At 43.7% G+C, this 15,442-nt stretch overlaps 1 protein-coding gene across 1 annotated transcript in view; it reads right to left on the bottom strand.

Annotated features, from left to right (window-relative positions):
- Window positions 1-14,359, bottom strand: part of Rft1 (RFT1 homolog) — a 39,115-nt gene extending 24,756 nt beyond the window's left edge. Inside the window, 7 exon segments of the mRNA XM_036199666.1 lie at window positions 2,069-2,131; window positions 2,133-2,207; window positions 5,750-5,851; window positions 7,327-7,516; window positions 8,671-8,787; window positions 10,503-10,588; window positions 14,256-14,359. Coding sequence (XP_036055559.1) covers window positions 2,069-2,131; window positions 2,133-2,207; window positions 5,750-5,851; window positions 7,327-7,516; window positions 8,671-8,787; window positions 10,503-10,588; window positions 14,256-14,318 — 696 coding nt within the window. The 5' untranslated portion in view covers window positions 14,319-14,359.
- Between the last annotated feature and the right edge of the window lie 1,083 nt (window positions 14,360-15,442).

Below are 15,442 nucleotides of genomic sequence, written 5' to 3'. Positions count from 1 at the left end.
TGCTATCATGCTCATCTTAAATGGCTCTTTTCAAAGTTGGAGTAACTTCATGGAGCTCCTTTAAAAGAGCTTTAAAAGTCTTTAAAAGAGCCTCATGAGTCATACAAGCCAACAGTTTCACTTTAAAAATAAAGCCTCTAGCCAGGTGTGGCGGCAGTCCATAGTCCCAATTCTTTGGGAAAATGAGACAAGAAGATTATTTGAGCCCAAGAGTTCAGTACTAGTCCGGGCAAAAGAACAGGACTCCTCTCAAACCAAACCAAACCAAAGTCTGCAGGCTTCAGCTCTATCCCTGCTGCTCTTCAAACCTCCAGGAAGCTCTGAGGCCTAGAAACATCCCTTTCTGGATGTCTGTGTCCTGAATCACACCAAGCATGGGATGGCCATTTCAGAATGGGGGCATCTGTCCCAACACTACTACAGATGCAGGTACTTCCAGTGTGGCCTGCCGGTTAAATGGTGATGCTCTCATGCCATCGCCATACCCTCATTCCACACAGCCACCTCTGCTCTGGGAGCAGCAGTGTGAAGATGGTGACACCCACTTGTGCCAGGCCAGTATTAAGCCTGTACAGGTCCTATCTCATTGGGCTCTCAAGACCTTAAAAGGGATGGATCATTATTACCCTTATTTGGCATGTAAAGAAGCTACTAACAATTCAATTGCTCTGTTCCAAAACATGCTGAAGAACAGGGGTTGGTCCAATATGAAAAGCTGGTCAGGTAACAGTGGATACTGGGAGATCTTGGTGGAGGAGGGACTCTTCTAACCTGCAGTCCTAACCATCCATGCCCACAGATGAGACAATGGTAGCCCAAACTGCCCCTGATTAAGGTTTGCTCGGAGCATTCCTTGTTAACAACTGCAAACGCACCTGGCTCTGACACATACTCTCTGGTCCTTCTTAAAAACATGTATAACAGGACTCCTAAGACTCTATTCCCACGTTTGGCTACCTTTTCAAATAATCATAAAAGAGAAGTCCAATGGATATACCTTTCTACTAAAAACGAACAAGCAAACTAGCAAAAAGGTGCTGAGAAAAAGGCATGTGCTCAGCATGGAGCCATTGAGTGAGGAAGGCTGTGTGGTGGTGTACTGTCCCACCAGATGCTTTGGCTCCAGGCCAGCCAGCACTGACCCATCAGAGCTAGGAAGTACGCGGCAAAGAGCCTGAGAGTGAGAGAGTTGAGCGGAACAAGGTCATGCTTCACTCCCACAAGCCAGCATCCAGTTTTCTCATTTGGTCTGATGGGAAAGCAGTCATGTGAAATGCTGGCCTCACAGCAAGATTTCAGACAAACAAAAAACAAAATCAAGTGACCATGAGCCAGACATGGCATCTTTCATATCTTTCATATGAGCACGCAGAAGGCTGAGGCAGGAGGATTGCAAGCTTAAGGCTAGTATAGGATAAAAAGCAAAACTTTGTCTCCAAAAGGTCCAAAAAGAACAACAACAAATAAGCGCTGGGGGTTATCTGGGCATTCTTGGAATTCTGGACTGCCTCTGCCAGAGGTCACCGCACAAGGACTAGAGGAAAAGCACAGAAGAGAGCCGAGCACAAGAACCTGACCCCGCGTGGGCCCCTGATTTCGCTCCACCCTCACCTCGGGCAGGCCCTTAATGTGCTCAGTCTCAACTCCTCGACCCTGCAATCCAAAGAGTGACAATGTCGGCCTTGCAGAGCAGCTGCAAGCACCGCCTGAAGTATGGGCAGCATTTATAGGGTCTAGCAGAGTCTTTCTCTCCTGGGAGTAGTTAGGCTCTGGGGATTCACCACTAAGTGCTACAAGGGGTTGGGGGAGGGGAGTAGTGTGGGCGGCATCAACCAGGGATGTAACATTCTGTAGTGCATACAACAGACCCCATAGCAAAGAATGTCCTACCTCAAAGTCACCAGTACTGAGATCTGGAAATCCTGACCTGGAATATGGCAAGGACTCAGTAAACAACCTGTAAAATGGTCTTTCCTACCATAACAATAAGCCAGTTGCAGTTCCTTTATCTCAAGGATAACCATTGTCTGTGAATAAAACGGTAAGAGATTAAAAATGCATTACTCACTCTGCTTCTTGTAATACTGGGTAATAGTTGTGTTATTTTGGAGACAGGAAGAGTCAGTTGCTTTGGTTGATTCTGGGGAACGCAGTAATTTTATTAAATAAATCACATAGCAGAGCATCAGAACAGCGGTATAGAAAAGCTGAAACAAGAAAATAAAAGATTGAAATTAAATTGTTTTGATACAAGCATAATTACAACAGGACTATAAATATTCTCTCCAAGGTAAACAGAACTGTCTTAATTAACTGCACTTCCCAAAGAGCAGCACAGCACTCAACTCAAGCCTAGCTCCATGGCAGCACCTTGGTACACAGGCTCCAAAAACTTCACTCTTGGAGAACAGAATCACCATGGCAGATGGCCACCCAGCAAACTGTGGCTCCAGGTGTCCTCACTGTGTTGACAGCCAGGAATCTGCCATGATTTAGGACTGGGTTTTCCATAAGCCGTGGAACCTGTGCCATTTATGATTACAGAGTAGAATTAGGCGATTGGCTGTCTCCTCCTCACCAGGGCATTGGCAGGCTGACAGCTGCATCAAGCTGCAGGAGGAAAAGGTGGGGTCCTAAGAAGGTCCACCTCACCCTCCACCCATCTGGGACAACAGAATCAATTCTGGTCAGAAGTGGGCTGTCTAGCTTTTGTTTGAAGGTTGGGAATGAGTATCCAAAGGGTCCTGTCACAGGCTCCCTTCTTCCCTCTTTCCCTTCTGAGAATGGCAACTCCCCCAGCTCAAGAACTGGGGCCACCAAGACCCTCTTTCTACCTGCCTGCATCAAGGCACCTCCTGTCAAAAAGCATGTGGTAGGGAAAAAGAGGAAACATGGTTTTTGGGCTTAGTCTCCTAGGCTTTCTACTTTCAACCATAAATAAGGATGAAGCCTGCTATCCACCAGCCTTCAGGCCTGCAGCCCGTAAAGACAAGCCGTGTGGCTATGAGCCACAGCAGCCAATACCCATGTCCTCTGCTATCAGTGCGCTCTTCCACCTCTCCAAGGTTTCTGAAGACAGAGTACCACAGCCACAGGACCCTCCCTACTGTTTCCATCAGGAGAAAGTCACAAGATAAGTTACCATTTTAACTACAGGATTCAGTGGCTTGTAGTACACTTACATTGTTGTAAAATCACCACTATCTAATTCCTTAATACTCCATCACCTCAAAACAAACTATGGACCTTTGAAGCAATTATTGCTCATTCCCCCATCACTTAGCAACCACTAATCTGCCATGTCTGTGGACCTGCCTATCCTGGACATTCTATATCAATGGAATCATATAACTGCCCTGACTACTTCTTTCACTTAGTATGTTTTCAAAGTTTATATACATTGCAGAATGTATCAGTAGCTGTTTGTTCTTTTTTGTCTTGTTTTGTTTTTTGACACAGGGTTTCTCTGTGTAGCCTTGGCTGTCCTGGAACTCACTCTGTAGGACAGGCTGGCCTTGAACTCACAGAGATCCACCTACCTTTGCCTCCCAAGTGCTGGGGTTAAAGGCATGTGCCACTGCCGCCACCATCACTATGGCAGTTGTTTATTCTTTCCACTGACCTCTGGCTGTCTTGGGACTCTGTAGACCAGGCTGATCTCAAACTTACAAAGGTCCTCCTGCCTCTGCCTCCAGAGTGCTGTGATTACATGTAGGCCATCATGAAAGGCAGTTCTTAGAACCAAATAACCCACTGTATGGACACTCCAAAGTTTGTTTATCCAATTCATTAGCTAATGGGTATTTGGGGTGTGTCTACCTTTTGGCCACTGTGAACAGTGTTAGGAACATTCTCTTTGGTGTACGTACTTAAGAGTGGAAATGCTGGGTCATATGATAGATCTGTTTAATTTTTAGAGGCACTATCATACTGCTTTTCATGGAAACTGCGTTACTTTATGTATAGACCAGAAACATACTAGTTTCAATTTCTCCACAACCTTGCCTACATTGGTTATTCTATTCCTAACAAAAGAAATACCTACACTAGTAATTATGAAGTGACACCACACTGTGGTTTTTATTATTTGCTTGTTTGTCTTCAGTCAGATTTTTCTCTATGTAGCCCTGATCGTCATGGAATTCACAAGGAAGACCAGGTTGGCCTTGAAGCCCCAGAGATCCACCAGTTTCTGATCCTCAGTGCTGGGTTTGAAGGTCAGGACAGGCCCTCACTATGGTTTTGATCTGCATTTCCCTAATAATTCTTGATCCTAAACATTTTTTCATGTGCTTTGTTGCCCATTTATTTTATATATTCTTTAGGGAAATATCTGTTCAAATTTTTTGACCAGTTTTTAGCTGAGTAGCTTGTCTTTATTGTCGAGTATAAGTATTCTTATTTATTCTGTGGTGAGTTTATTGTCGAGTATAAGTACAAGTACTCTTATTTATTCTGAGGTGAGTTTATTGTCAAGTACAAGTACTCTTATTTATTCTGAGGTGAGTTTATTGTCGAGTATAAGTATTCTTATTTATTCTGAGGTGAGTTTTATGGGCAGTTTAAGGAAGATATAAATACTTTGTGCTCCATAAAAACATCTGTAGTTTTCAGAGAACATAGGAAAGAACGTCCAGTAAATCATTACTAAGCACTTCTTGCCTTCTCAAACACTAAATAAAAAGTATAAACTAGAAATCCAGGCACAGAAGTTCATGTCTCTAATCCCAGGAGTTTCGGGGCTTATGTAGGAGTACCGCTCTAAATTCAAGGCCAGGCTGGGCCAGTGTGAAACCCTGTCTCCAAAACAAAAATTACAAACAAACAAATAAAACAAAACACAGGAAAACCAACAAACTGAAGCCAGGGATATTGTGAGTTCAAGGTTTCACGGCAAGACCCTGTCTCAAAAAAATAAAACAAAGCAAAATAAAAAACCTACAAACCACTTCATATGTCTTTTTGATATATGGTAAATATCAGATCTTAGGCTTCATTTTTATTTACTTTCATTTTATTTGCTTTTATTTATTGACTTAGGTTTTTGAGACAAGGTCTCTCTACGTAGTCTTGAACTCTATGTAGGCACTGAACTCACTGCCTGTCTCTTGAGTGCTGGGATTAAAGGTGTGCACCACCATGCCCAGCTTTAGGCCTCCTTTTTTGAAAACAGTATTTTCACTCTAGTGGTATCTTTATTAGAGCTGGAACTAGGGACTACACCTAAAATGTAATATGGAGCTAAAATGGCTGAAACGGAAAATGTACTTGCTTGGACTTGAGTCACTCTCTCTGAATTATGGAGATTTCAATCTAAGTTTAAAACACACTTGGCAGAGTTTCCTCCTATTCTGCAAACAGCTGATTGAAATTCAAGGAAAATAATACACACACAATTTGATTCCCACCCCACACCCTTGTTTCCCACCCCCACCCAGCCCCCACTCCTCCACAAGACTATTATACAATCAAAGATCAGTTTGATATGGATCTGCCCACAGAATGTCTAAAAGCAGTTTTTGATCTGGACAATTGGAAAGTGTATGACCCAGGTCCCTAAGGACACTAGTGGTGCCACTGTGTGGAACAGGATGGATATAGCAGCTGGAGAAGTGGTAGCCAGCCAAAATTCTGGAGTTTCCAACTATCCCCACAAGCATGAATCCTGTGAGCATAAAACACATGCTAGTGGGAACAAGAAGGGAAAACAGAAATGTACATTATGTGCAGAGTAAAGCATAATCCTCACCTGAGCCAGAGAGAAAATGTATAGACCCCAGTGAGGCAACCACAGCACCAGAAAAGCTGTCAGGATACTCCGGAGGATAACTGACATGCTCTCAGCAAGCACCTGCACACAGAGGTAAAGGTGCAACGTTATCAAAGAGTAAACATGAAAAGGCCTAGCAAACACAGGATTCATTATGCTGGTTACCCTGGAAGAGGGGATGGGGCATGTTTAGACATAAGCATCAACAGTAATGCTTATTTCTTGGGATGGGTGGGTAGTTCATTCATCTTCAGTATGTTATGCCTTAAGATATAATACATAGGGGTTGGGGATTTAGCTCCGCAGGTAAGGCCCTGGGTTCGATCCTCAGCTCAAAAAAAAAGATATACTACATATATATGTTACTATGCATTAAATAATGTATTTTAAAAGAGGAAAATAAACACCAATATTAGCATACAACTAAACAAAATCACTAAAAAATCTGAAATATTTTATAGAGCTCCTAAATTTTAATTCTATTATCTTCCTTATTACAAAACCTGTTTTTCACTTATATATAGAGGCAACCCCCCCAGGGCTGTATGTCTGTGTTCAATGCATCCATATATGTGTATTTGTGTACAGCAGGTATATTGTGTTGGCACATGAGGACCAGTGACCAAGGTCAGGTGTCTCCCTCTATGGCCCTCCACCTTATGTTTTGAGACAGAATCTCTCTCTGGACCTGGATCTCAGTGACTGGCTAGGCTGGATGGCCAACAGGACCTAAGACCCTCCTGTCTCTGCCTCTCCAAGGCTGGGATTACAGGCATGGTTTATAATAAGGGTTAAGGGATAGTGACTCAGCTCTTCACTCTTGCACAGCAAGCATTTCACTGACTGAACCACCTCCCTAGCACCCACTTGTTTTTGAGATAAACTCTTGTTACACAGCCCAGACTAGCCTTGAATATACCATCTCCCTGCCTCAGTCTCTGGAGTACTGGAATTGTGTGTGTTCACCATCATAACTCAGTTGGCAGGAACAAACTTTAGCATAGCCTATCTGACAAAATTAAGATAGTAAATGTATCTATCATGTTACCCTTTTCTAACTAGTTCTCTACAATCAAATCTAGAAAAGTCATTCTCTCCTATAAAAAGCTTTTTAAAAATATCACACATCTGAAGGCTGGAGAAATGGCTCAGCAGTGAAATGCACTAGCTGCTCTTCCAGAGGACCCAGGTTCAGTTCCCAGCACCCATACAGTGGCTCACAACTGTCAGTAACTCCAGTTCCAGGGGAACTAACCCTCTCTTCTGGCCTCCAGAAGCACCAGGCACCCAGCTAGTGCAGACACACATGTACACAAAATACCCATACACATAAAAGTAAATAAATAAACAGATATATAAACAAACTGCAGTTCCAGGCACGCTGGCACACACCTTTAATCCCAACATTTGGAAGGCACAGGCAGGTGGAGCTCTGTCAGTTCCAGGCCAGCCGGGGGTACATAGTGAAACTCTGTCTGAAAACAGTCACTGATAACAACAAAACCCCACACCTTCCCTCACTGCTCACCTTCTCCATTCACAAGAGGTTCACTGACCTTGAGCTTAACAAACATATGTGCTTGTGCCAAGACCCAGAAAGGCTCTCCCAGAAGTTCCACCACTGCTGAGAGACCAAAGAACACCACTCCAGCTCCATAGTAGGGGACCACATTTGGATCAGGCACTTCAAGCAACTGCAACCAGACCCAGCCCAAGAGTAAGGACCAAAATACACCCAGAGGGACACTAGAAGAATAGAAAAGATGTTTTTTAATACACAAACTTTTAAAACTGCATTAAAATAGTAATACTGAATGGAAACAATAGTCATAATAAAAACAATTTCCACAATAAGAAGCTGTTAGTAGGAATGAAGACATGACCCACACGCCTGGCTCTCTAACTGAATGCTCTATCTCACTGCACTTCACAATGATCCTCAGTCATTATCCCCATTCACAAGGAAACCGAGGCTGAAAGGGACTGGTAATTAGGCCAAGAACAGAAGCGGGACCCAATCCTGATCTAACTCCGAAGCCTGCACTATATCCACTGGCTTAGACTAAGTTGGTAAGGAAAATTTCCAGAAACAACCTGTTTGTTGCCTGTGCTTAGAATGGCGGACAGATGTTATACAAATGGCTTTAGTATCCCAAATAACCAACAGTCCCCAGCATGGAACTCATATTATATGTGTATCACAGGGCACTTAAATACAACTCCACAGCTAGCAGTCACTTTGCTAACGGCATTTCTGTGAGGCAATAGAGTTAGGCAAGGGCAGCATTGGGAAATACCTCCACCACCAGCCTCTCAGCAGGGATCTACTGAAGAAAATCACTCTAATTTTTAGCTGACATACTTGGTCTACAAGAACATTCTGAAGACTTGAAGGAAGGTATAAGGAAAGCCTTACCAGACCTTTTAAAATACTTAAAAAAAAATTGGCCGGGCAGTGGTGGCACACACCTTTAATCCCAGCACTCAGGAGGCAGAGGCAGGTGGATCTTTGTGAGTTCGAGTCCAGCCTGGTCTCCAAAATGAGTTCCAGAAAAGGCGCAAAGCTACACAGAGAAACCCTGTCTCGAAAAACAAAACAAAAACAAAAACAAAAGTTGCTAAAAGCTCAAAAGAAACTATAGGGCAATGAGATCAGAAATAAAGAGTAGAGCAGGAAGCCAGGAAGCCCAAGCCCCGCCCTGAACCCCCACCCTCTACCGGAGAGGAGACCAAGTAAGAAACATCTCCAACTCAGACAGACACTCTCCTTTCCTGCTGCTAAAATTAGGACCCAAAACCCAGTCTGGAGATAGTTGGCTTCGGGCAGGTTCTGTCATTTCACTATAACACTCTTGGCATGTGTGTTCTTAGAACTTGTCATTTGCTAAAGTACAACTCACGTTAGCCACAAGAGGTTGAGGGTCTGACTCCAGTCCCGCTGGGCACCCCCACTCAGACAGGCTCTCCGGAAGGCCTCCCTGGCCAGGAAGACGGTTGTTGAGTAAAGCAGGGTTAGTCTACAAAGCAAACGTAGAATTGGTAAGGCCACCAGGCTTGTCTTTAATTTGTTATTGAAAGAACCTTTAAGATTTTTCTAACAACAGGAACAAGAAAAGATATTGGTCATAAACCAATGGTTATCCTGTGATTCCAACTACATGGGAAGCTGAGGCAAGAAGACAAGTTCAAGGCCAACCTGAACAACTCAGTGAGACCTTATCTCAAAATAAAAGTAAAAAGGAGACTAAGGATATGGATCAGCCATACAGCACTTGACTAGCATGTGTAAAGCACCACAGAAGAGACAGAAGAAACCCCAAACCACAGATGGGATGTAGGGCTCCAATGCCTCTTACGAGACCTCTCCCCAAGTCCAATCCACATGGCAGAGTTAGGACCCAAACAAGGCACACTTGACTTTGTGTGTCTACAGCTACATCTGAGATAGAAAGTGTGGCAGTGACCTGAGAGTCTGCTGCCTTATGGCTGTGGGCAGAGGTGTGGTCCTGGCCATAAGGAGGGAAGGACCAGCTTATCATCATACATAGCAAGGGGACCTCCTGATGACACCAGAGCCTCTATGAGAGAAGCAGAGCTTCCATCACATGGAGGTGCTAGCCAAAGAGTTTCAGGACAAACAGCAAAGTAGGCAGCCATTAGAGGCTGCTGCAACCCCCATTCAGTAGGATTTGCCTGAGTACCTAGCACCCAGAAAAAAGCAGCTTGGTTTACCTGCCTCTACAGCCAGTGGCCTGATAAGGCTGTCAAGGTGCATCCTGCTTCCCTACTAGTAGCCCATCCAACATTGCAGGCGAGGAACCAAAGCTGCACCTTGAACAGTGAGGAAGAGCAGGCAAAGACTGTCAAGGAGGCCTTGACAAACCTGGCAGTTTGGGGGAGAATGCATGGGGAGAAAACTCTGATCCCTCCTTTCTGCTTTTTAAATAGCATATCTCTCTGCTTGACCACTGCCTCATGAGACTGTGAACCCTACCTAGCACAAAGTTCCAGGTGACTGCTTTGCCAATTCCAAGTTTGAGAACTGCCACTAGGCTCTTTGAAAAAACACTGTAAAGTGTTTGGTTGGTAAATACCAGGCATGAGATTCTGTCTTGAACATACTGTCTTGTTTATCAGGATATGAAGACACACCTGAGAAGCTGAGCTATTCTAAGACATCATTTCTTTCGTTTTTTTGTGTCATTTGGGTTAAGTGTGGGTGTCGTCGAGCAGAGAAGACACAAGCTGAGTCTAAGACAGAACAAGGTCACTTTCCACATAATCAATCACAAGGATTCAAGCTCTGATCCCAGCTACCATATCTCAACTCCAAAATCACTGAGGGGGAAGGAAGCCCTGCAATTGTGAGGCCCATCCTCACGAACTACAGAACTCCTGCTTCCTGTGTTGTCAGCAGGACAGGAACACTGGATTATACCTGAGACAGGGTTTGCAGTGAGTTACTCCTACTCTTCCCCGGGGTTCTAAGAGCAGAGAAACCGGGAGAGCTGGGGAGAAATGTGCATCTGGAGGCTGCTAATGGAAAACACTGCATGAGTCCATTAAACACAGCAGGGCCCTCTCACCCCCACCCTCAGCCCACTGCTAAAAGGTTCTGCTACTGAGAAAGGTATATGATTCTGAAATCTGAGGATGGCACATGGGTACAATCTGAGAAAAACTGTGATTCATAAGGAGAGTTGTGGACAGTGCCAGGGTGCATTCCTCTTACCTGACATTCACTATGCCCACGATCTCCTTTGACAGGAAGCGAAGGATAAATGCATTCAAGACAAAGGTGATTAATCGAAACAATACCTGGAAGAAAATAGGTGAGTTATGTTGGGATTTACTGAAATGAGGACCGGGTTGCTGTCCTTCCCAACATGATGTGATGACACATAGCAGCTCCGCAATGGAGACTCTTCTCCAAGATGCTCACTTACCTCACCTGGTTTCTGTGAACTGGAATTTCTTAAAGGCTCTCACCATCCTGAGCAGCGGGCAAAGAACCCAGGAAGCTATTTGGGAGTCTCCCTTATATACCAATGAGATAGAGAAACCTGGGCAGATTGAATCTTCAAGCTCAAAGTCAAGGAGACAGAGAGAACTGCAATCATGGCTCACATTATCCAGGGCCCTTCCTAACACCTTCTCCAGACATACTCAGCCTACAGCCAACAGGCCACTGGAGTCCCAAGATAGCTAGGGATGCTGCCCAACACACTTCTGGATGACACTGTCAGAAGACTGGCCACTCCCAAATCCTATTTAGAAACTCAACACACAGAAATAAGAGCCTACAGAGTAGTAGATAGGCTCACTAGAAATCTGGGATCTAATTTCTTTCTTCTCTGCCTGGAATATCTAGGGAAGTCCAAGGACATTTAATCTCTTTGAAATTTGATTTTCTTAGTTACACAGGAAATACTATGTTTATTGAATACTCCCCTTTCCAGAGAGGAGTTGATGCATCTTTTAAATAACAATTGTAGTAATAAGATAATGTAAAATGGGAGTGGGAAAACAAAGTCTGGCTACTGTCATTTAACAGGGACACATTTTAAGACTTTCAAACCTGTCCATTAAAGAAAACCACCTAAGAGCTGGGCAGGGCAGGGCAGGGCAGGGCAGGGCAGGGCAGTGGTGGCGCACGCCTTTAATCCCAGCACTTAGGAGGCAGAGGCAGGTGGATCTCTGAGTTTGAGGCCAGCCTGGTCTACAGAGTGAGTTCCAGGACAGACAGCCTAGGCTACACAGAGAAACCTGGCCACAAAAAGCAAAAAAAAAAGAAAAAAAGAAAAAGAAAGAAAGAAAAGAAAAGAAAAAGAAAGAAGAAAAGAGAGCTACATAAACAAAGTCCTTCCCATGAGACACAGGGAAACAAGAACCTACAATTAAACGGGGCTCCCCAATGGAGCTGTTGAATGCTGAATAGGATGTAAATCTCACTCATCATCTCTCCTCATTCCAGCCACAAATGACAAATCAATTCAGTGTTAAGCGTGCTCATGGTTACTTATATACACGGCTGCTATTTTGGAAGAGCCAATCAGTGTAGACTAGAGGATTACTATGGTCTGAAAATCTCTGGGCCATTAACACTATTCCTAAAGTATTACCAGTGCCAAGATTATCACCATGTTTATGGAGCCATAGATGATCTTTTCTATCTGACAGAAGCGCTGTAGCCCCTTAGAAACGTGTCAGTTCATATATATACACGCCAAATTCTACACTCAGTGCTGGTGGCGGGGAACCAATTCATAGACTTATTAAAGTCCTCAGCTGAGTCTCAACCCATCACTTAGCTCTTAAATGCATGCATCATCTTCTGATTTTTACAAGCCTCAATCTTCTCTGTCAAGTGAGGCTAAATATTTCATAAGGTTGATTACAAGACTAAAATAAGATTATAGAAGTGAAAGCATTTTAATGTATAAATTAAAGGTAATAAAAATGTACACTGTGACTGGCTCAGAATTAAGACTCACAAATTACATAATAAAATGTAGTTGCAAAGCTACCATAAGTATCAGCATTATAACTTAAGGAAGCATATAAGACTGAACTAAAACAACCAAGGAATTATATTTTATGACTATTCTATAATCCATATATACGATTATAAAGCCCATCATTTTGTACAATATAATATATGCTGATTACAAATTGTACATTTGCCAGGTGGCGGCGCACACCTTTAATTCTATCACTCGGGAGGCAGAGCCAGGTGGATCTCTGTGAGTTCAAGGCCAGCCTGGGCTACAGAGAGAGTTCCAGGAAAGGCTCCAAAGCTACACAGAGAAACCCTGTGTTGAAAAACAAAACAAAACAAAAACAAAAACAAAAACAAAAATTGTACATTTAGAAAGTTATTCTTGTCTACAACACTTAAGGTCATATTCGTAGCTTCTAATTGTTCTGAATAAAGGTCTAATAAAGCTAATAAAGGTCCCTAGGGCTACCCTTTGTTTTTAAGGCCACCCAGTGGCCCTTATAGCAACATACCTTCCATTTACTTTCATAAAGTACTTCACATTTATAAAAGCTTTTCCACTGGTTAATTATTTGACCCTTAAAGACAACCAAGCAGGCTAGTCATGGTGGCACAAACCTTTAACCCCAGCTTTCACAAGGCAGAACTAGACCAGCCTCTTTGAGTTTGAGACTGAGACCAGCCTGGTCTACCTAGAAAATTCTAGTCTAGCCAGGGCTAAACAGTGCGACCCTGTCTCAAAAGCAAAACAACAAAAGCCAACCAGGGCTGAGAATACAGCCCAGTGATAAAACTTGCTTAGAACATGTAGGGCTCTAGGTTCAACTCCCAACACCAAACAACCAGGCAAATGTGCCAGAAGCAAAACACAGAATGAAAGGGTCTGCCTAATAACAAACAGCAAACAAATGGCCCAGTTGAATTTTACAGTTAAGTCATTGACTCCTACTGCCTGTCTTCTATAACCTGTTTCTTTCTTTCTTTCTTTTTGTGGAAAAGGAAACTATGTGTAACACAATTGAAGTCATGTATACTGTGAAGTGGGAAAACAAGGAAGAGGAGGTGGGGGGGTTCTGTGGTTGGTATATAAAAAGAAGAGAAAATTCATTAATTAAAAAAAAGAAAGAAAGAAAGAAAAAGAAAAAGGATGCAGTGATCCCAAGGACACTATGCAGGCAGCTTTTTCTCCTGCCTGCCTTCAGCCAGAATCACATGGTGATCATTTTCTTCTCAGTGTAATCAAGTCTCTGGAGACAGTGTTTCATACTTGTGTCTTAATGGGCACTACTTCGAAGGACGTAAATTATTTAAGCATTTAAGATGTGGAAATAATGGAATTTTTGTTTGTCTCATAACCCAATGAAACCACGTTGACAAAGTGGGGAAAAAGAAAAACAAAGAACTAGACAGAAAATGCAGTTTATTGAGTGCACACTAGGATATAGGTACTGTGCTAAGTGAGCCTATTCAAATGATCCCAAAGAATACTTGCAAATTGCTTTCTGAATTAGATACTATTATCCTCATTCTGTCAACAAGTAGCTAAGGTTGCGGAGCTGAAGTGATTTGTTCTGGGTCACGCAGCAAGTACTGCCTGAACCCAGACCCCTGTCTTAGCCATGCCATATGGTCTCTCTAAAGTCAATGCGAATCCGAATTGATGAAAGGTGTTTGATAACCAAGAATGGAACACACAAGAAATGAACCCTTTAAAGTCTCAGATTCTTGAGCACTAAGTAGCCTCTGCGTCTACCATTTGATTGACCTGTCTCTTACTGCTACATGAAGTGCAATCTTCAGAAAGGAAACGGCATGTTTGTAGTCATTCGGTCAAGACTCCGACCGCAGTCTCCCAACTCCTAGACCCGCCGCCCCTCCCCGCCGCGTGGTTTCCTATGGAACCCCCGGTAGCGCGGGGAACCCAGGACAGCTTCCCCTCGAGACTTGGGGGCGGAACCACGCGCTGGAGCTGGCACAGCAGAATACCTGCAGCAGGAGACCTGAGGAGGCCAGCCGGGCTGCCTGGCCCAGCACCTCTTGGCTACCCATGGCCTCAGTGCCACGGTTCAGAAGCGGAAACGCAGCTCGCGCCCGCTCCGACGCGGAAAGATGGCGTCACGGACAGGCTCGCTCCTGATTGGGGGACTTTGACGGCGGGGGGCGGGGCACAAGAAGCTGCGTGTCCAAACAACTTGCTAGGCTGTTTTAGTCGCGTCTTGCTCTTGTTTGGTTTTGGGTTTGTTTTGTTTTTTTCTTTTTTCTTTTTGTTGTTGCTATTGTTGTTTTGAGAGTGTTAAACTTCGGACCCTGTAGTCCATGTTGGCCTAGAACTTGCAACGGGAACTCTGGGATTACTAGGGTGCATCCCCAGACCTAACTGTTGTCTTTTGGTTTGTGTGTTGGTTTGGTTTGATTTTTTTTTTTTTTTTTTTTTTTTTTTTTTTTTTGAGGTAGCGTCTCATTATGTAGCTCTGACTAGCCTGGAACTCGATGTGTAGATCGGGCTTGCCTCGAACTCAGTGGTCCGCTTGCAGGGATTGCAGCTGTTATTTTGAAGTAAGGTCTTGCTGTGTAGCCAGGGCTGGCCTAGGATTCCTGAGAGCCTCCTGTCTCCAGTTCCCAGGTGATGAGATTACAATAGACCACCTCACCAAGCTGGAATCTTCTTTGTTTGTGTTTTGTTTTTCTACCTAAATATTTGTTTATGTATAGTGTAGGTGTGTGTGTATCAGAGAACAACTCTCAGGAGTCAGTTATATCCACCTTTGCATGGGTTCTGGGATCAAACTCTGATTGGCAAGTTTATATGGCAAGCACTTAACCTGTTTAATGTTCTTCCCTGCCCCACTCCCTAGTACTGGGGATTGAACCTAGGGCTTCTTTCGTGCAAGGCAAGTGCTCTGCCACAGAGATTACAGCCCCAGCCCTCTTTTTTGGATGAAAGTTGTTTCCTTTTATGAATGTGTCTCTCTTGCAAATAAATCAAATTCTGTGGCCAGTCTTAGAAGATAGTGTCATAAGCTGAGAGTGATTACTTAACATTCATGAAACTCTAGGTTAATTCCCAGCACCACATATTCCTACCCTGGTGGTTTATACCTGAACTCTAACACACTGGGTGAAAGCCGGAGGATCAGAAGTTCAAGGTTATCCTTAACCAGCCTAGGGCTACA

Source organism: Onychomys torridus, chromosome 9, assembly GCF_903995425.1.
Source record: "Onychomys torridus chromosome 9, mOncTor1.1, whole genome shotgun sequence".
Lineage (NCBI taxonomy): Eukaryota > Metazoa > Chordata > Mammalia > Rodentia > Cricetidae > Onychomys > Onychomys torridus.
This window is presented reverse-complemented; position numbering and strand designations above follow the sequence as displayed.